At 36.5% G+C, this 23,436-nt stretch overlaps 1 protein-coding gene across 42 annotated transcripts in view; it reads right to left on the minus strand.

Annotated features, from left to right (window-relative positions):
- The window catches only part of RIMS1 (regulating synaptic membrane exocytosis 1), a 416,789-nt gene that overhangs the window by 136,288 nt on the left and 257,065 nt on the right, over positions 1 to 23,436 (minus strand). For all 42 annotated transcript variants that reach the window (XM_070514572.1, XM_044776986.2, XM_070514563.1 and 39 more), the window contains 4 exons: positions 9,553 to 9,620; positions 8,800 to 8,910; positions 7,130 to 7,229; positions 3,047 to 3,170 (listed from right to left, as the gene is read on the minus strand). In XM_070514572.1, the coding sequence (XP_070370673.1) occupies positions 3,047 to 3,170; positions 7,130 to 7,229; positions 8,800 to 8,910; positions 9,553 to 9,620 (403 nt within the window). The remainder of the gene's footprint in view (positions 1 to 3,046; positions 3,171 to 7,129; positions 7,230 to 8,799; positions 8,911 to 9,552; positions 9,621 to 23,436) is intronic.

A 23,436-nucleotide genomic window follows, 5' to 3' on the forward strand; every position in this document is an offset into this window, starting at 1 on the left:
GCTAAAATTACCACAATATTTTTACTACCAAAACAGCAAGTTTTGGAAATAAAAAATGTTAAAAGGTAATATTTTACTTCAATTCTAGAAAATCAAAATGACACGTATTTTACAAATCAGTAATATGCTTTACAAACACATCTGAAAGAGTTTACTGAATGGAGGGGATGGAGACACCTCGATGATAAAACAATACGGTGAATGTCATGGGCAGAGTTAATAAAAGGAAAAGGATGGATCGCTTTGGAAATTAAAAATGATTCAAGCTTGCAACGAAAAAGCCAAAATATTTTATATATGTGAATATATAACTAATATGCACATATATAACCCTATATAGAGATTCGTGTCTCTATACTGAAGTTAGCTAGATATATGGCATTTACTGTATGATTAGAAAGTGAGTCATGAGAACACTCATTCCTGTCACACTCTCAAATTACTCTGAACAAAAATTTGTATAACCTCAGCTTAATCCATTATCCACTGCGACCTTGAGAACCCTGGGCCAGCTCGGCTTGGGAATTGTACTGCATAGAACTACTTTACCTCTGGTTTCCCAAAGATATTTTAGTATCAATTTAAGGAGATTAGCAATATGCAAGTATTAATACGACATATTAAAGCAGACTGGTGTTAGCTAGCACCAACGGAATTATTAGAATATTATTTAAGAATTTCTAACCACTTACCTTGTAACCTAACTTCATTTTTACTTTCTCTGCACTTTTAGGAGGAAGAGAAACAAGAACGATGTCCTCTGATTATTTTCCTAACTCTTCATTTTCACTTTTTTGTGCAGAGTAATTCTCGTGACCACCTACAACTTATACTTCTTACAAATGACAATGCATCCTGTGTTGTGTATTTTATAAACACATTTTATTATATATTTTTGTATAGCTAATAAATTGCCTAAAATATATTTTATATGATAATTAAGAAATTAATTTGCAATACCTAAGACCCAAGAAACCAACTATTTATCTTCTGCTACCTTCTTCTAAATTAATCTAGGCAAATAAAAATAAATTATTAAAAATTCAGTAACTGTAATTTTTTAGATAGTATGACTTCTTTGACAATCAGCCTCAAAGTCAATTATGAAAATTAGAATTTGGAACTCTAAAAGTAGGTGTAAGCTTTGGATTTTATGTGTCTGTGAAAGAAGGATTTTGGAGAAATTGTAAAAAAAAATTTAAGTAATTTTGATTCAAAATTTATTTAATGTTAATTGCTTTAGTAGTATTTTCAGGCAAGAATTTCCACTTTACATTTACACAAACCCTCTGAATTAGTTCCACTCACAAGTAAAGTGGTAGAAAAGCTCTAATAACAACTATTAGCATAAAGGTCAAGAGTATTGTATTTGGTAGGTTGGCAAAGATGGTCACTACCTCAAGATGCCTGACATCTCTTAGACCATGTTGATCAATGTGCACATGAGTTCTATTTGGAATGAATCACTATGGCACTAAGTTATGAATAAACATTTTCTTTCTGCTTTAAATTAATCACAGAATTACATTAAACCTAATTATTAAATATAGCTTGAACTCTTCTCCCAGGATTCTAATAATTTCTCTATTAACTGGAAAGTTGATGCTAAATTTGTTTGTTATTTAAATATAATCTTTGTACTCCATATTGCTTTGAATTCCATAACCCATGACAGTTTAGGGTTTGGCTATGCAGATTATCACTTTTTAAATTATTTTCATACAAAAGTAAAAATAATGAAAATTTATTCCAGTCCACTTTAATTGTCTGTTAAGTTTTTTTTAAGTAACCATGAATCAATGTTATTTTAGCTGATTATTTTTAAAACACTATATATTTGAAAGTATTTGGCAATGTGCATAATGCTTGATTTTAAATTTTATTTTTTGTACTTTTGATTCATTTCCCAACTTACTTACCTCTTTTCCAGCCTCACATTTACCTCAGCACTAGAACACGTCATGTAAAACTAGCATAAATTATATAGTGTTGCTATTTTTAAAAATCTGCATGGAAATGTACAATACTTTTGGAAATGTCTTCAATGTTTACTCTTAATCATCACCACTTACACTTGTTATAAGCTGGCATTTTAGAGTTTAATATATATTAATACTATTCTTTGGAATATACGATCATACATTTTCAGTCTTTTGAGAATTAGGATAATTATATTTTCTTGTATGTTTTGCATGGACATATATTCATGAGGACAACAAAAATTTAAAGTTACTAGCTCTTCAACGTAAAAAATCTTGAATTATGGCTCTATAATATGTTAGAGAATAGGAAAAAAAAGGGAAATATTTCCAAAACTATATTCAAACATTAAGCCAACGATAATGAGACAGTTCAAAATGCCTTCCAAAAAATTATAGACCGGCAAAATGACTATTCTGGACTTTGTGGGTTTGCCAGGAAAACAATATAGGAACTCTACAGATGGATACATAAAATATGTCAATGGCTGTAGATAATTAAAGTATGCTGAAAATTGAAGTTTGAAAAAGATGATACCAATTATTTTGACCAATTAAAATGTTAAAATATTTCATACTTGCTTGATTTTAAATAAAAGTTGGAACTACCCATGGGTAAAGATTTATAAAAAATATCCCAGTCTTAGTAGAATAATAAAAAGTTCATGTAGACATGTGAAATCATCACTATTTTAAATATCACAAGAAGATGTTTATTGCTGACTCCCTTCAAGGAAATGCTACTCATTAATTTAGAATTACTAAACATAAATAGTTCTACCATTAAAAGAAAATATTTTTACTTTATATTTCACTTCTGAAAAATATATATCAATATTTTTTGATATTACAATTGTTAAATTGTGGAGTTTCTAAAATGTAGTGAAGAAAATTCAGAATTCAAGTTCAAAAAATTAAGAAATTTTAAAAATCTAAAATGTATGCCCATCATTGAAGAAAAAACTATCCATGTTAACATGTACTGTATGAATGTATAAACTCCTTTTTTAAACCCTGCTAATACATGTAATTTACTAAATTTAAGAAGTAAGTTTTTTTAGCCTTACCCAATAGGCCTTGAAACAATAATTTCAACTTGAGGTTCTGATTTTGATTCTAAAATAATGTTGTAAACTTCTTCATTTGTAGCTCCCGGCAGGGGTTTACCATTCCATTCTAGAACTTCATCCCCTTGAATTTAAAAAAAAGGGTATTTTTTTACCTTATATATTCTGTTTATTTTACTTATCTTTTCTCTTTTTTAACAAAGAAATGCAAAACATATACAAATAGTTTAATTGTCTAGGCTCTGCTTTCAAAAGCAAATTGACTGGCATATAATGTCAGCTAAATGGTTCTTCTAAACACTTTTTTCTTTCCTTCTTTCTTTCTTTTTTTTCTTTTTCTTTCCCCATAGAATATTACTGGTCACTGGAAACAGTACAATACAAAACTACCTTTATCTTTTGAGATATCCCAGAAATAATATAAAATAACATCATGCTATGGGATGGAATTAGCACAGCCTATTCGGAAACATTAAAAAATAATAATTAGCAGCATGCCCTCCATATAATAAATGTAGGCAGCTCTATCTGTGAAAGATTCTTATTAACCTCTGCATAAATCCTGCTTTATTTCTGGTAGAAATAGCAATTAACATTTGTTAGCATGAATTTTCCAATTATAAGTCATGCTCCATTGTCTTCACCAGACGCACAGCAGAATAAAAATGCATGGAAGGATTTGAATCCATACCCGGGGGTAACGCAGGTAGCTATGGCAGGTACAAAGCAAGCAGATGTGAAGCTGTTGCATGACAGTTAACCCACTTCCAGATGTTCATAACACACACGTTCTATACAGAATACATACTGTGAGCATTAAAGCAAAATCAGAAAATATTTTCAAAATAATATAATTTAATATAGTACTTATTAGTTTATTAAATATTCTAAGATTAATCAAGGAGAGTGACGTGGTGCTAAAATACATGGGCTAATAACTTACTATTTAACTAGAGTTTTCACCATAGATCATTTGGGAAAAATTGTTTATTTGCATAAATATTTAGTGCAGTCTGAGGTCCCAAATGGTTCTCTGCCCAGCCCCCTTCCATTCACATGGCAGCTCAGCTGAAATATCCCAGCTTCAGTGGTACTATATGTGTCTTAATTTTTTCACGCTTTTGTTTATTTTGCTATTCTCAGTGCCTATAACATCTAGTAGCTGAGTAAAGATGTGCTGAAGTAAGGGATCAACACCGTCATTATACATTTTAAAGCTAAGTATAAACATGAAATCGTTTCCTTTTTAGCTAGGTCTTTTTTAAAAGAAGTAGAAAAATTTTATTTTGCTAGGATTATTTTAAAGCAATTCTTTTCTCCCAAGTATTTGCTTACTCAAAAGTAAAAAGCAAATATTTAAAAAGCACATACGCTTCTTCAGTTGGGTAAAAGGGTATGGGTACCACCAACAGTTAAATGACTTCTAACATTTCGACCTAAGGAGTTACCTAGCAAAGTTTTTCAAATAGGCAATGAATATATTACACTAGAAAAAAAGTAAATAAAATAATTACAAATTTAAAATATTTTAGGAGTCTTTTAAATTTTTTTGACCAGGAAAAGAAATAAAGTTTACATCATGTGAACACGTATATGTGTGTGTGTGCAAGAAAAAATATTTTCTGAAACAATACTTACCCTGATATTTCCTATTCTATTATGTTCTATTTCATTTTTTTATTGATGGTTGCAACCATTAAATCGATTTTACTACCTAGTAATGAGTTTCAATCAACATTTTGCAAAAGCACTGCATTATAAAATTCTCCTCCTTATAGACAGCAACCTGGAAGCATAACTTTTAATATTAAATTAACTTAATACACGAATTTACTTATTTACAAATCAGTACCTCCTAAACCAGAGGGTCGTCTTTTTAACAATATTTATTTATATACGGATGATCTCTTCAGGAAAGGATGCAGATTACGAAGCTACAAAGATGAAAAGGAGACTTTCTCTGTCCCCAAATTTGGGGGCGGGGGAGAAATATGGAAATGAATACCTTTAAGAAAATGTCAAATGCAATAAAAGAAGTTCATCTGAGGAACAGACATAGAGCCAGACAGTGCCAGGGAGGTAGTAATTCGTTATTGCTCCTGGTAAGATATCAGGAAACAGTTTAGAATTAAGAGACCTTTGGATGAGTTTTGAAGGATGGACAGGCCCTCAACAGGCAGAGCACAAGAGCAGGAAGCAGTCAGGCAGACAAGAGGCAGAGGCTGGGTCCCGCAGGTGGAAACGGCCTTCCAGGGACCTATGCGGAGACTGCCATGGCTGGAGGCAGAGGGGACGGTAATGGAAGTGGCTGGACCAGCTGGCAGAGGACAAGGCCACGGAGCTCCGACCGAGCAGACAATGACGGGGAGTCACCGAGGGGTCTGAATGAGGGCAGGGTCGGGGTCAACTTTGTCTTTTGGTGACTAAGTCAGGTCATGGTGCAGTGCAGGGACCCAAGGGGAAGCAGCAGCAGAGAAAGCTACTGTGGGATTAAAGCAAGACAGCCATGTTGAACGGTCACGCTGATAAAACAGCCCCGTAGTTAGATAGGCCAGTGATGTTCATGTGCAAACAGAAGAGAAATGGTACCTACACTGTAATGTAAATCAAACATAACTTATGATCTATCTTATTAAAGTATGTTTTACAAATACATCAACTGCCTAAAGTGAAAAGCATATTTGTACGTATTTTATTTAAGTTGAGCTTTTAACATTTTAAAGTTTCTCAGGCTCTGGGCATATGAGGGTGTAAATAAAAGAAATTAATCACTAAGGGACATATTGTACAGAAAAGCCCCTTCACTGACTTTCTTAAGTAATCTCCCATTAAAACACAAAGACGAAATCAGAAGTCATCATGTTCATAATGTGAACCGTGAACTCAGATTCTGTAGCTAGTTATCTTACACAGAGCAGGCAACAAGCTTCTTCAACTTTCGAAGGCTTCTTTTGGAGTCATAAACAAGCCATGACTCAGTTTGTTGACACAGTCACTCCCAATTGAGCTAGTTTCTTAGAATCACAACTAGCCCTGATAAGAGACAACCTGTCCTGCACCTCTCGCTCTTCCGTGCTGCGTGTGTGTAGATGGAGAGGAATCCCTGATCTGGATTTTCTCCCTTTACAACACCTGCACAGCACGTCCCTATCAAAGAAAAAACCTCGATGATTCTGAACTGACTTCCTGGGAGTCAATTACAATACAAGGTTTCAAGAATTACCATCTTACGTTATAAAAACTGAAACATAGCCTAGAAATGTTGTCTTTCTATGTGCTGTGGGTTACAAATCCTCAGTTCTACAGCCTAGTCTGTTTTCTTTATAACTGTCTCGTAAATGCATAAGCAGACACCCCAACCAAAAGATTTCTTCCAAACTCTGAAGTAAACCGGGGAAAATATGCTAATATGATTTTAACTAAAATGAAAATTAGCAATTTATCAAAAATGGATTGTAAAGTATGTTGCTACTGAATACAGTACATTTGCATATATTGAATGATATTATTATGTCGTGTTAAGGTTACAGATCAACATAACATAAATTTCCAAATACCAAGAAATAGCACGTCAGCATGTGTACGTCACATTTATCATATTTACATTAACAAACATTTTATTACTCATAATCTGTGTGAGAAATGTGATTATGATTGTATTTTACTAAAAACACTGCTACTGAGTGTTTTGGAACCACCAGGAGAAAACTTTAGTAATTATTCTAGTTTAAAGCATGAACTACAGAATTAAATAGTGATTTTTTTTCACAAGGCTACATTGTTTTGGATTTTCATAGCGGTATTATGAAGCCATCTACAAAACTCAGTAATCCTTCAGCATTTTGCATCTATTGATTTTTACATAAATGAAAAAAGATTCCTACTCTTACTCTTTCCAAACTGCTACCGATGTATAGCTACCGTTTACTGCAATCAGTAATATCCATATCAGGAAAAAATCTTTATTCATGCATTAAAATTAGTAATTTACTTAACTGACTTGCATATAACTTACCCAAAATTGACAACCACCAACTCATGCATAGAGTACACATTGTTTAAATATTAAAAAAGGAGCTTTACCTGCTCTTAAGTGTCCAACTACATCTGCAAGGCTACCCTTCTTTACTTTGGTGATGAAGGCACCAAGGCGTCCTAAGTCAGTCATTTTGCCTCCAACAACCTGGATAATTACAAATTAAGTTCTCAAGACTCATACTGAAACGTACGTTTATTAGTTTCAGGGATTAATCCTACAGTCTTTGATAATGTGTTCAGAATTGAGCACAGGGACATTAATGAAGTGAAGTACATTTTGACTAAAGGAGCTGGCCGTGTGGTTTTGAAAAGAAAACATCTCATTCTATTTGAGATCACCACTGTCCTCAGGAAGTCTATGCACTGATTCCTGATGTCGACCTGACGACACAGGGCACCATGAATGACGTGGTGCTGGTTCTTCCTGCTGACCATCATACAGCACTGTCTGACATTAGGGTCCATTTTCCCTTATCCTCTAAATCCATGCCACCAACTGAATTATATTTATATATGCAGATAAGGCCCCATTGTCACATCAGATCTTTATATCTTTTGCATATTTTAGTAGAGTGTAGGTCTAAGACATAACGACTAGGGATTCAAGCCAAGACAGGCCACCTTGAGGAAGCAACTCCCCATGGTTCACAGAGTAAAAGACTAAGCCCGTCTCTGCTACTGACCATCTGGATGACCTCCACATCTGAAACACCGTCTGTCCCAATCTAACGCTCAAAGTCTGAGTGACACTGCCAAATATGTAACACTTTCACTTGGCTTTTCCACTGTAACTAAAACTAAATACATCTGCAAGTTTCTAAGTTCAATTTCTCCTGATGCAGGGGCTAAATATGTATCGTTAAAAGTGGGAGGGGTATTCTCAAAAGTTGATGCTGATCCACAATTCTTAGGGACATGCCCATCAGTGGTGGTGATCAGAAATATTTCACAGCAAGAAAAATTAACATAATGATCAATAAAGTGATGCTATTGAGTACATTAACTGAAAAAATTTTAGTTGGATTAATAGTCAATGGTTTTGAAGAGGTCAAACGATCACATGACTGTAGGACAATCTCTTGGTAAATAATACTTTTAAAGCCACATCTTTGAATATTTCTCTAAGTTTCTGAAAGCAAATAAAACCACATGATTTAACACACACACACACGCACACACACAATAAAACAAGTCGTGTGTGTATATATGCATCTACAGTAAAGCAATCTTTCATAATTTACTCGTCTTTCCGTCTATCTGTTAGAAGTCAATTAATACTTTTAGAAGATATGTTTTTCTCTTGGGTGTTACTGTAAATTCTACTGCACTTAGGGAACCATCTCAATGATGTTTTATGTTGCTGTCAAGATATAATAAAATTATGCAGCCTCTTTACTTTACTACCATCCATTAAAACCTTTTTAATGTCAAAGTCGTCCTTGAACCTCACATTCAGAGAAAAATTCTTTAGTTTTCCAATATTTTATTGCAGTTTCCTAACACATCTGTATGCCACATTAATAAAAATGATTTTAAAATATTAAGCCAGATAAAACTACTAAATCTACCATAAAACATCAATACACTAACAAGATACATCACTAGAGGATTCTATTTTGGAGAGGACAGAGGTACGTCAGCATCATCGTCAGAACCTTGCTGAGCACGTCCACACCGCGACATGCCCTTGGAGACACACTCAACCAGCTACTCACTTTCAGACCCAGCAGGGCTCCCGACTCCTTGGGCATGGTTGTCCTCTTGTTGAGAATGACACGCCCAATCAATCGATCTCCCTCTTTGGATGGCTGCCACGTTACAGGATGCTATTGAAACATGAAAAAAGTAAAAAAAAAATCAGCTATTCATATAACGTTATAAACCAATGTGGCCTCACTAAAAATTTTTTTAAAGATAAGCTGCTTTCTTTCCCACAGACACACAGTCACTGGTTGTAGCAGTGATTTCCTCAGTGAGAAGACACTCGACAGGGAATTCTGTATTCTGGTGGGCTCTATCCTTGGCACAGAACAATTTTCATTTAGAGCTATATTTTATCTGCAGTGGACACTGACACTAAACACCGCAGTCCTAAACATTGTCAGAAACTACGTGCATCTCTAAAAAATGGTTCTGAAATGAAATTCATTGAAATTTGAAGATACATCTGCTTATATAAAAAATTGATTCCATATTTTGAGTTGCTAATGTTGATATCATTAACCAAACAATATCTCATTTCTGTATAGTCGTCATTTAAAAATTGCTTTTGACTTAATTTAAAATTTGTTATAATTACTCGGTGATAACTGTTTTTTCTTCAAAACAGTATTGTCTTGAATGAAATCAATATTTGCTCTCACGACGCATAATGGAGCAGAATAAGATCGCTCTCCATCGCCTATCAAAGGACAATGACGAGCCCTCCTCATCCCTGACCCCAGACTCTCCCTTTCCAGAAAGCTTACCGAACTAATGGGCGAGGTTTCCCGGCTGTGCCACGTGGCAGGATCCAACCAGTAATAGTCCAAGTCGCCTGCACATAGGAGAAGGAGATGTCACACTTCCGAGCGGAGAAGCATCACCTTAAGGACAACTCCTCCACTCTACGAAGTGAAAGGTCAAGAACACCAGCATCTTGAGGGTGTACATCCCAGAACAACACACGCCTGCATCGAGAGGCTGTCTCCTGAATCCTTGGAATGAATGTGTGTCACACACACTCTTCACACTAAGGGAGAGCTGACTTTCACTCTCATAAATCAGTCTACAACACACATATCAGTAAACGAAGAACTGGGTTAATCGAACCCACCCCACTTGCCCTCAAATGACGAGCCACCCCAAGGCCCAGCCTGACATCTAGAGACACCGCTCACTGGACTGAGATGAGCATTAACATCCAGTGCCTCCCTTTCCACTGTCTGAACTCCATCAGATCGGTCAGAACTGCTCTCTGGTCTCCAGCTCTTCCCTCCTCAGCTGAACAACAGGACACACACTTCACAGCCCAGTGTTGGGTAATTAAATATCAAGAATAACTTAGCAAAGCAGTACATACAAATGACAGAGCAGCCATAAAAAAGACTTTAAAAACCCTAACTTTGTAAACATGAACTTACGAACATTTAATTTTGATTTTGTTCGCCTAAAAGTATAATGCTGAAGAAAGCATCTGAGAAAAAAAATTAAAAGCAGCAGCGCTTTCAGTATTTGCGTAGAAAGAAAGGCCAGAGTGGGTAACCGCGTGAGAAAGAACGACTGTTTGCATTTTAAATCTCAGATTAAATCAAGGAAAACTCCCCGTGGATCCTGAGAGCGAGGGCAGCAGGGCAGCTAACGGGCTGCTGCTTCCCACTGCTGCTGGGAACATGTTTGCTGACATCCGTGAAGGCCCTAAGTGAAGAATGTTATGCCCAGGACAGGCAGGGTGAACACAGGCTCTATGAAAGACACGTGATCGAAAATAAAAAAAAAACTTTAAAATCTGCAGGCATGAAAAACCCACACAGTTCAATTTCTTAGCAGCTGCTTCCCTTTTCTTTAACACAATATCTTAGAAAGACTGAACTGGAATGTCACGGACACTATAAGAAATGCTAGAATGTTCCTCAAATATGCCACGTAGACTACAGCACACTCTAGGAAGGAGTGGATATCAGAAATGGTGCTGGCAGAGACTATAATCTGTTAAAACTTTCTCCACACAGAGCCCTTGTCCCTCTCAAAATCAGAGACTTCAAAGTGTGCACACGGCTTGGTAGCAATTACAGATTCTAATCTTCTACTGGACCACCGCAGTGGACGGAATACAAGGACAGGTGCAAAAGCCAAGGTTTTTCATCTGTGTGCTTTGTGGGACAGCGATCCTGAATGCACAGTCTAACTTAACTGGTTTCATTGGGGTAGCTATAGCTTGCCAGGTGATGCCAGTGTGCAGCCAGCACTAATTCTTGCATCATCATGACAGTGCTAATATGGATGCTACACATTTTACAGCTAAAAATGTTTTTTTTCCAACTTTGGTCATACATAGTATAGTAAATATTTACTAAAAATTGCTAATAGATGTAAATGAAAAAATACATTCAATATTATAGCATACAATAATAGTTGTACATTTTACATAAAATTGCATTTCTTCATATTCTGAAGGTTTTAACAATTTTCTTATCACTAATTTCATTATCATCCATTAAAATATAACTTTTTTTCTTAAAGACATACAAAAAGTAAATTCTAAAATCTAAATATGTAGTTTCAAACTTTGTTTCTTCTTTCCACGCAATTACCGTTCTAAAGATATTATTGACATGAGTACTCTAATTTGTCTTTAGGTCACATTTCTCTACTGTTAACATAATAAGCAACACTCAACAAAACTTGGTCCTAAAATATTCAAAATCCAGTATTTCATTAATACAAAACATTTTCCTTGACTGTTTTCCTAATAGATCATTAAAGATATTGATCACCAGGTGGCATTGCTACAAAATGATAAATTCGTGGTATTTTCTTATGAAATTGCAATAATTCACATGACAGTTACACTTGACCAAGTATTAGAAAATTTGGACATCTTCTCCATCTCCAGAAGAAATATACACCGTATTTTAAATATTATAACAAATGGTGATAAAAAAAGATGGGACTCATTAATTCCAAGACTGACTCGTAGCAACTCTGCACACTTTCTAACACGTGCCCATAACTGTGCTCCTCATCTCAAAAAGTACACTGTTCTTCCCATACAGAACAGACTGCTACCATTCAAGAAAACTGTGAAAATCATAGACCAAAAATCAGAAGACTCATCCTTCCCAGAGAGTACATATACTCCATAAAATTTGCCTCTTTTAGTTTTGTTTATTTTCTATAGCAAGATGCATGTTAAAACTAAATAAAATTAGATGAATCCTAAGCTACTTTATTACAGCACAGCACATAGACAAATTAAAATACTGGGCAAAAATATGTTTATTCAATGTCTGTATGCAGGGCATTTACAAAAGCCAACATAGTCCTAAAAATGGGTTTTTAATTGGAGAGAAAGTAGGGTATTGATTTTATTGAGGTCATAATAGTTTACATCATTATGAAATGTCAGTTGTATTTATTTCTTGTCTGTCACCACATAAGTGCTCCCCTTCACCCCCTGTCCCCACCCCTAAGCCCACTTCCCCTGGTAACCACTAATCTGTTCTCTTTGTCCATGTATTTGTTTATCTTCCACATATGAGTGAAGTCATACAGTGTTTGTCTTTCTCTGTCTGGCTTATTTCACTTAACATAATGCCCTCAAGGTCAATCCATGTTGTTGTGAATGGGACTATTTTGTCTTTTTATGGCTGAGCAGTATTCCATTGTGTATATATTCCACATCTTCCTTATCCAATCATCAGTGGATGGACACTTGGGTTGCTTCCACTTATTGGCTATTGTGAATGATGCTGCAGTGAACATAGGGGTGCATGAGTCTCTTTGAATTGTTGATTTCGGGTTCTTTGGATAGATATGAATTAAGTCCAACTGGTCTAGTTTTTCATTTAATTCCACTATTTCCTTGTTGATTTTCTGTCTGGATCATCTATCCATCGATGTGAGTGGAGTGCTGAGGTCCCCTACCATTATTGTGCTGTTGTTAATGTCTCCTTTTGGATTTGTTAATAGTTGCTTATGTACTTTGTTGCTCCTGTGTTGGGTGCATATATGTTTGTAAGTGTTATGTCTTATTGCTGAAGTGTCCTTTTTATCATTATATACTGCCCGCCTTTGTCTACCTTTATGTATCTTATTTTAAAGTCTACTTTGTCTGATCTAAGAATGGCAATACCTGCTTTCTTTGGTTCCCCATTAGCTTGGAGTATCGTCTTCCATGCCTTCACTCTGAGCCTGTAGTTGTCTTTGGAGCTGAGATGTGTTTCCTGGAGGCAGCATATTGTTGGGTTTTGTTCTTTAATCCATCTCACCACTCTGTGTATTTTTATTGGAGAATTCAAACCATTTACATTTAAAGTGATTATTGATGTATGAGGCTTAATGCTGTCATTTCATCACTTGTTTTCCAATTCTCTTGCATTTCCTTTGTTTCTCGTCCCATGTAGTTCAGACTACCAATTCAGTTAGGTAGTTTTCTATGCTGGATTTCTTAGTTTTCTCCTTGTTTATCACTTGTAACTCTGATCTACTTTTTGTTTAGTGGTTGCCCTGCGGTTTGTATGCAAAATCTCATAGATGAGATAGTCCACTTTCTGATGACCTCTTATTTCCTTAGACTAAGCCGAGTCAGTCCCTTCCCTCTGCCCCTCCTAAGGTGTTTTTGTCACATCTTATTCTATCTTCTGAATTTGTGGTGAAAACAAAAAAATTATCTTTGTTTTTGGTGTTTATCTTCCCTTTATCTTTAATGTTTTACTTGAGTATTTGCTAACCTGTTCTGATGGACAGCTCCAATTTTCTGATTTCTTCTACCTATTTATCTCTTCACTCAGGGCTTTGCAACCTCTTTCTACCTTTTTTGCCAGGTATGAGGGCTTCTTGAGGATTTCTTGTAGCAAGGGTCTTGTGGCAATGGGCTCCTTTAGCTTTGTTTATCTGGGAAAGTTTTTATTTCTCCATGATATCTGATGAAGAAATATATTCTCAATCATATTCGCTGGATAGAGTATTCTTGGCTGAATGTTTTTGTCTTTCAAAGATTGGAACATGTCATGTCAGTCTCTCCTAGAATGTAAGGTTTCTGCTGAGAAATCCACTAATAGCCTGATAGAGGTTAACTTGTATGTTATTTTCTTCTCCCTTGCTGCCCTGAGTATTTTTTCTTTGTCATTTACTTTTTTCAGTTTCACTACTATATACCTTGCAGTAGGTCTTTTTACATTGACAGAGTTAGGAGATCTACTGTCTTCTGTCACATGGATTTCCATCTCCTTCCTCAGGTTTGGGAAGTTCTCTGCTATTATTTCTCCGAACAAGCTTTCTGCTCCATTCTCCTTTTCTTCTCCCTCTTGAATATCTATAATTCTTATGCTGCATTTCTTAATTTGGTCGGATCTTTCTTGGAGACTTTCTTCATTTCTTTTTAGTCTGAGTTCTCTCTCCTCCTCCAGCTGAAGCATTTCTTCATTTTTATCCTCAATATTGCTGATTCGTTCCTCCATGATATCAGCTTTATTGTTCAGGGCATCCATATTCTGCTTTATCTCAACCATAGTGTTTTTCAAATCCAACATTTCTGACTGGTTCTTCTTTATAGTTTCAATCTCTTGTGACATAGATCTGGAACTTGCTGAGTTGTCTATCTGCATTCTCTTTTAACTTGTTGAGTTCTTTAATGATAGCTATTTTGAATTCTCTGTCATTTAGATTACAGATTTCCTTGTCTTCAGGATTGATTTCTGGGTACCTGTCATTTTCTTTCTGTTCTGGAGATTTAATATAGTTTTTCATACTGATAGATAGTGTGGATTTGCGCTTCCGCACTGTGGCAGTATCTGATCACTGCTTCCACCTGGAGCCACTGAGTGAGGGTCAAGAGCTACATATTCTGAGCCCACTGTGATCCATGGAGCAGTTCCCAGGTGTTGGGCTGGGAAGCCGGTTGTGGGGGGTGCTTTCTTTCTCATGTGTGATCTTGGGGGCTTCTTGCTCTGTCCCTCGCTGTCTGCTTTCCTGGGGTGTTGACTTGATGAAGACATCCCCACAATAGCTAGACACCTCTGTAGGGGCTTTCCCCTGAGCTCTGACGGTCCTCAAGATCTATGACATTCCTGCAAAGGGCCACCACTCCCTCCTGGCTTTCCTCTTGGAGGCTGTGCGCAATCCCTGGGTTGCTGTCCTTCAGGCAGGAAAAATGTTCTCTTTCCTCGTTCCACTTCCTTGGGGGAGACTCCAACACCTCCACCTTCTGTCGTATGGCTGCATGGGACTCTCAGATGTCTTCTGTGTTTTGTGAATGTCTTCTGTTGGAATATAAATGTCTTTTTCATTGTATCTTAGAGGGAAGAGCTCACTCTGCCATGATGCTGATGCCACTCCTCTAGTTTTAACTTTTCTAAGTAGGAAACCACACCAAGATATGATCGACTTCTAGGTCTCCTGGGTCCCCGTGAGGCCTTCCTATGGCTCCCACAGCCAGTGAAGATCACAGTGAAATAGAGTCTGTGGCAGAGCCACCAGGCCCCTTCAAGGCAGGTGACCCAAGAATACGATGGCCAGCACACAAATTAATAAATAGTACTTTGGTTATAATGTAATAAAAACCATTTATACACTTTAATATTTTACAAGAACATTCTTTTCCTAGACAGGAATACAAATCTGAAATCTAAGAAGTGAGATTAAATCTTCTAATTAATATAATGAAAATACACCATTTTGAAATAGTTTCCTCATATTTTAGAAGTTTATTTCAGAAAGTTCTATGCCTGCAAAGGGTAAGTATGTCTCCTCCCACTCCTAAATTATATAGAATACTGGAGCTAACTGGAGTTGATCATCAATAATTTGTATCAAATTCCTAGAAAAAATAATTTCACCTAAGCTAAATTAGCATCCAGGGATAAGAAACAAATATGATTTAATAGGACTTAGTATCTAAGTATTGAAATAAAATAGGAAGATATACTTGTTAAACTTAATCTTTAACCATGCAGATTGTGAAATACTGAAGCCTATAAACACTGTGTGTACAAATACAGAATCAGTAAACTGTCATTCACAATTTAATTGCTGTCAGTCCAAGTTCCTAGTATAGTAAAAATATTGGTCTTCAAATACTTTTTGGTGACTTCACTGAAAATCCACACCACTGTCCACCCCAAAATCTGATGGCAAACATTGCATAATTAAGAACGGAGATTTGTGTCCCTTGATCACAAAGCCAGAGATAAGGCTAGAGGCATCTCCACCATCGGTCTTCAGCAAGAACCTCCACAACAATTCTAAGTAACTTAAATTCCAATTTCTTGTTTTGGCCCAGGACACACACAAGTGTCATTCCTTGGAAGAATGATATCATCTCCAGCTCTCAGGGACTCATTATTAGTGTGGCTGCACTCTAAATGCATCTAGAAATTTAACTTTCGAAATTGCCTTTGTGCACAAGGTGCTCTGCTTCTGTCACAGAAACAACAAGACCTCTCTCTCTCTCTGGTACATAAATTTGATGGCTCAAGTCAAGGCATCAATTATAATTTATGAAGTTAATGAGGTGCAAAGATGTCTGTATTCAGAAATTATCTGCACTGAACAGAACCTGCAGAGTGGAACCGCCTCTAGAGAGAGACTGAATAGCTGCTTTAGGGCCCGTGGTACCATCTCTAAGTTTTATAATTTTAGGGAACAGGAAAGGAGGCTCCACGGCTGATCTATGGAAGGAGAATTTCATTAACATATTTGGTAGAGGTGGTACGCTTCTGGTTCTATGTATTATGTGGTGAATTTGAGAGCCAATTTTTGGAATGCCAGCCCTACCACCATGCAATTCTACAAAGCAGTTGTATGGAACTCAGAATCAACATTTCCGGCTGAACTCTGAGCTCCGACATTCAGATAAGCCCCCAACGTTGGAGATAATAACTCCTATTGCACCCATTGTTCTCTCAAGGGAAGGATGAGAGGATGTAGGTGCAACTGCTTTATAAGCTGTGAAGCCCCACAGAAATGCAAGCTGTCAGAGTATAACAATGCATACGAAAAAGTATATCACATAATATTGATAGGCATTTCTGTCAATCAATACCACGTAAAAATCAAGAAAGGATACTTTTTTTGACCCACAGTTTACTAATTTGGAACTTGAATAATCAGAGAACCTCACTATATTTTAATTGCTCTATTAACAGTATTATAATCTTATCTGACATTTATAATTATGTTGTTTCTTATAAAACATACAGAAACCAACTATTGTGTAAAAAATCACTGTACTCAAAGTTGGAGACTTGTGACTCTAATCCTAACTCAGCCATATTAGGTGCATTATGTTGAAAACATTCCTTCTTCTCAATAAACCTTGTCCTCTTCTGTAAAACGTGGATAATGCTACCTTCTCACAAAAGTTTCACAAGGATTAAATGAGATATGCCCACTTTGTATATTGTAAAGGACTTTAGAAATAGACTCTATTGTATAATTACACAATTGAGATTAAGAATACGAAATCACAGTGTTAGAGATCAGATTTATAGCTAAATAGCAATCATAACTAAATGTATATGCAATATCAGTTAACCTTTGCAAATATGCTTTGAAATGTGCTTAGAAAAAAAAGTCACTCTTACAAAAATTATTAACTGGCCTGGTATAAAACAGATGCTCAAGTATTCAGAACGAGTGAATACTTCTTTAATCCTCACTGTTAAAGGATGATAAAAAGAGCCATCACACATAGAAAACAGTAAGATAAATCTTCCTGTTAATGACCACAAAGCCAACAGGAGTCTAAAGGATTAAGAAAATGGTTACTTGTACAGCCAGGCTATCTATACATTAAGATATATGGATTAACCCCTAGCCAAACATATCTGGACTGTGAAGTAAGTAATGTGGTCAGTTTGCATAATGTATCCTTAATCTGAAAATAATCATTTTGTAATTTCTTCTTTATATGATCCTATTTTATGTGGGAGAATAAAATACATGTTGTGCATAGGCCAACTATTACTGACTGAATTTTTCTGCATCGTCAAACAAGTAAGATACTTTATTCTTTTACTTTTCTTTTTCTAATGACTCAAAACACCCTTGAAAATGTTTCCTGGAAAGCAGCTTGCATTATATCTTAAAATTATTTGGTATAGACATCAGTGGAATACACTTTACATCACATGGAATATGTGGAATACATTTTAATATTTATATCCTAAAATGTTATAAGCTTCCTAACTTCCTGAAATTTCTTTTTTAGTTTATATTCCTAAGAAAATAATCTAAATAATGACAAGATTGATGGCCTCAGGAAAACAACTATAAGTTTAAATACATAATAGGGTCACCCTGGAAGATGGGGCTTTGGGAACACACAGAACATTTTGTGGATTTATCTTAAATAGTCTAAAAGACATTGAAAAATAAAAAGCTACTTGAAATATACGTATTAGTCATCAGTTTGATTTTTCCTGGTTTTGAAAGTTACATAAATTTAGATTTTTGAGACTACAGGAAGCTTCAGTCTTCAGAAACACTCCCAAAACACCGTGATGCTTGATAGTGCCCTTCCCCCACTCCTGTGCCCTGACCTGATGCTCCAGGCCTCAGAAGACGTCGAGACACTAACGTTCCCAAAAGTTCCGAACAGCCACATGAAACCACACCTACACACACGTTAAAGAAATAAGGCCGTTCATGGTCTTGAGGAAATCTAGACCAGACCATATTGAATAACAATAAAAATGTATCTGAGAAAAAGTCTAAGGTCATTGATGATAAGACGAAAAGATTCCACATAGAAGAGTTTAGAGAAGAATAAATTTCCTGTGTGAATATGACTTGAGGGAAACCACTAAGAAATTTCTTGCCCAGAATCTAAATACACAACAGTAAAGAACTCTGGACAGCAGATCTCAACGTGAATAATCTCAGGAGATCCTTCTCCAAGGCAGCGACTCTTCACGAGGAAGAGTAGGCAGGGCTAACAGCAGGGGCATTTCACTGCAGCTGTCTGCTGACCAGGTGCCCACAGGGACACTGAGCATCCATCCACTCAGGAGGGCAGGCCGTGCACGCGAAGCCTTGGAATAACAGCCGGCAGGCCCTGCAGAAAGAATCAGGGCATCTCATTGTTTGGGGACTGGATGTAACCACAGGCTTAAGAGACTAGTTCTGGGCAAGTTCACAGCAAAGACGTCACCAGACAGCACGCAGACGTAAACGTAAACGTCTTTGATAAAGGAAAACGTCAGGTGTGATCCAGACCTCACACCCAAGCAACATCAGCAGAACAACGTTAATGTGCAACAATAATTCTGACTGTGCAATCAATTTCTACGTCCCTCAACATCCCAAAGACATGGAAATGGAAGACACGCCGACTGATGCGTACTAAGGTTCCAGTGACACAAATCACAAGAGTAATAGTCAAATAATGATAAAGATGAATTTTAAGGGTATGGAGGACAAAATGGAGCTACTTATGAAGGACTGATATTGCTTAACATTTAAAAATATATTATTAAGGTATAAAAAAGTAGAAAATAAATTTACTGCAGCAAATATTTTTGGTAATATAAACAGATGTTTAGAACCAGAGCTCCCTCAAAGAAAGTTACAATAAATATTGTTTTTGTTTTATTTTGGTTTTTGTTTGTCTTTGTTTTTGCTTTGGGTATATAAAAAAGCAATTAATAGATATATTAAACGACTTTTTTTTTTTTAAGTTGGAAATTCCTTGACTGGCAGAGGGAAATCACGAGGCATTGGAATATGGAGAACATTTTATGCCTCAACCTGGTTCTAGAGGAAACTGCTAAGTATTCACATTCGTAAGCCTTTGAAATTACAGTCCCAGGAACGAGGTTGCAAACCCCATGAGGTCGCTGGTCTACACCTCTGGCGCAAAAGTGGTCAAGCCGTACAAAGGCCCATCCTGTGCACGTGAGTCCCACTCCAGGTGACGAAGGCCAACGATTCCAGGGAGAGAACGCACAGAAAGAAACGGAGAAAAGGAAGCAACACTCACAAACGCATATACGCAGTGCACACGCTTCCTATCACAGAGCCAGGTGAGTCAGGGTCGGTCAAAGGCGCACCTGCTGACTCAAGAAAGCGATTCACTTCCAGAGTTCCTAAATATTTACGGTTCAGATAAGTGAGTCTGAAACTGTGTTTCCAAGACAATAACTTGAAAATATCTTCATCTCAGATTAAATGTTCATAACACAAGCTGCCACTGAAAACTCAGGACAGGACTTCTCACTGGCGAGGCTTAAAGTGCTCACGTGGTTCCTGGATGGTCACAGCTTCTCTCTTGAGGAGAGTGGGATGGCCTTCTACTCAGGAAGGCAGGGCAATCCTACACCCAGTGTGCCAGGCTGTTTAGACCCCTGGCTCCCCAATGAGCCAGATGCACTAACCCGTCCCCCAGCCACTTCAGGGAGTACACACTCTTGAATACAACGTCCCTCGATATTTTTGAAACATTTAACTTAAAAGCAATAATTTCTACAGAGGTCTTTGTGAGGGATACACAATAAATCAATTTAGATGTTCTAAAATCTAACTCTGAATTAATCGAGACCATCAGACAACCCTGAACCTGGGCGTCACTACGTTTCCACACAGTCCCCTCCGGCCTCTGCTTCCACGATTCCTCTTACGTGTTGTCCTTCGACATGTTCCTCTGTGGATCACGGTGACGGTGTTGCTCACAGGACACGGATCAGGCTGCTGCTGCTGATTATCTTCTCTGGGAAACCACACAGAAGAAACTATCTCTTGTGTCAGTATCAGGGAAAATTAGTGTACGCTTAAACTGGCCTATGTTCATGTTATGGAAGCTGCAAACTTTGATGGTACTTTCCTCAAAGCACTTGTGTTAGAATGTTTAAGGTTAAATCTGCAGCCTAATTTTCTATCCTTCTTATCCCTCACTGAGCTCTTCTACATGTTTTTAACTTATTTCAAATGCTATTTTTTTTTAAGATGGCACCTGAGCTAACATCTGTTGCCAATCTTTGTTTTTTCTTCTTCTTCTTCTCCCCGAAGTCCCCCGGTACATAGTTGTATATCCTAGTTGTGGGTCCTTCTGGTCATGCTATGTGGGACGACACCTCAGGTGGTTTGATGAGCGGTGCCATGTCCGCACCCAGGATCCCAACAGACAAAACCCTGGGCCGCCGAAGCGGAGCACGCGAACTTCACCACTCGGCCACGGGGCCAGCCCCTCAAATGGCTATATTTTTACATTTTAGGAGCTACCTTAAGTCACTTTTGGCATTAAGAAAGATTTTAACGTGGGAATTAAGATTAAATGAATGTACACAAAATATAATTTAATGTATCTATTGTAACTCTGTTTTCATTAAAATACAGATTTTTCCATCCATCCATCTCAAAATATCTTTGATGTAATGGGAAACAACTAAAATGCAATTGATGTACAGGTGTTAGGATATCCATAGCTTAAACAGTAGAATTCAGTAAACAGCCAATTATTTTAACTTATTTGGGAATCTTGACAATGTATCGAAAACAAGTGAAAAAGTCCTCTCATCTGGCAAAAACCAGTATCAGGAGTCTGAGCGCCTAGTTTCAGTCCTTCAAGAACCAGAGGGCCTTCGTTCATAAGGTTACAGTCAATGACGAGGGGCTCTCTGCTATCCAGCCTCACAGGACCACGGAAGGTCACCGCATACAAGAACAAAGTGCTGGGACAGACAAGCATGCAGGCAGCAGTAAGAATTCATAAGGAAGGGGACGGGGAAGCTTAGAAACACAAACAGATCAAACAAATGGGTAAGGGTTTAGCAGGCCTCAACACCGTAATTCTGGGAGCAGCTCTAAGAATGTAAGTGTACTAACAGGCAACATAGCAACTGACATCGACGCAATATCCATTAGGCAAAAACTAAAAGAATTATTTCACAGCATATAAACTTTTATGAAATCCTTTTCAGCCTTTCTGGCTTAAAATTTTTAAATTTTAAAAATTAAAAATTTTTAAATTTTAAACTTAAAAAGAGAGTAATGTCCAATACTTATGAGAAGAATTTTAATTAAAATAGTAAACAGCATCAATAACAATAAGCTGGTTAGCAAAAATTGGGCACATTGGAAAACTCAGCTATCCAGAATGAGGGATTTGAAACTAAATTTTTCCAATTCCCAAATTAAATCATTACTTATCAATGAAACAAAAAACAGAAACATATACAGTTTATCAAATATACTGCTTTAGATTTATCACGTTTTAAAGGATTCAGTGCCCTGTAACTATTCTCGTTTTCTCCCGTTGAATGTTCTGTTGCTTGACATTTTGTGAATGCAGTACAAAGAATGGGAAATATGAGGTTAATGGCTCTTTGCATGACGTCCTACCCAGAGTGGCCAAATTATTTTCTAAAGATTCCTAACCAAAACTACATCTCTTAAGTAGGAGCAAAGCAAAGCAAACAAAATGATCTCTTCTAGATGATTGAGTATGTAACTGAATTAAACTGGAAATTAAAAGATATTTGGTGAAAAAATTGAATACTGTTAGCACTGACACATAAAATTTTCAGTGACATTAAATCTGAAAATTGAAATTACTCTTTGAACTATTTTATGAAAAAGATTAAATTGAGTTTTATTTCAATAATGTTAAGAATTATAATTTTTCACGCCTTCTAATACAAATTTCATAAATCCATAACAAATCTTTCCTAATTAAGAGACACTGATGTCATTCACAAAAACGAATGTCTGTAATTTTTCCCCATAAAATGAGTACTTTTAAGATTAATCAAATAATTCCTCTCATCTTAATAACAACATAAGATCATTATACTGCACCTGGTTTCTGTATAAACCAACCCAAATTTTAGCTAAAATAGGCCTTACTGATTGCAGCAAGAATGAGCTGGAAAAATGGATGGAACTCACAAGAAATATGAAATTATTATAGTGAATATAACAGTTCCAACATTAAGAAAAAAGTCATAGTTTAATCTTTCCCAAAATATATAGACATATTTAATTTACACATATTTTAAACCAAATTAAAGGGCTATCTTCATTTTTAAATGATAGTCAACTAATAACATCTTCTAAACTCAATTTCTTTTTATGTGGCAAGACAGTAAGTAACATTTATTTTTTACGTATAAATGTTTACTATTCACGTTTGAAATATATTTTTAAAGAACTTGGATTAAGAGAATTGTTGCAACTGTATTCTAGTGGCTTAGCACTCATCAGTCTAATGAGAACCAATATTACTTTGGCCTGGCTCTTTTGTATCTGCTACTGTTAAAGGGGATAAAAACAGTGAAAGATAACATCTTGTTAGCCTTTATAATTTCATTTATTACTAAGAACTTGCACAGCTCTATTTCTTTTCCAAAGTGATGTACTAATGGTTTTGATGACAAAAAATTACACACAGACATCACACACACCCCCCAGATCTTTGGGTCTACCAATCTTTGTTCAACGTAATTATCTTTGCATCATATTTTAGATCAAACATCCAAATGCGCAATTAGTTCACAAGCATGGAAACTGTAGCCATTGCAACTGGTCTTTCTACAATCAGCCAGGACAAATGTGGAGACTAAAGACGGTGCAGTCAACGATCATGGAAAGCAAACTCGAAAGGACGACTCCAAGGACAGATCCTTCACCTCATCACAAAACACGGGTTTCTCACCAAT

The sequence above is a fragment of the Equus asinus genome, chromosome 8 (genome assembly GCF_041296235.1).
Source record: "Equus asinus isolate D_3611 breed Donkey chromosome 8, EquAss-T2T_v2, whole genome shotgun sequence".
NCBI lineage: Eukaryota > Metazoa > Chordata > Mammalia > Perissodactyla > Equidae > Equus > Equus asinus.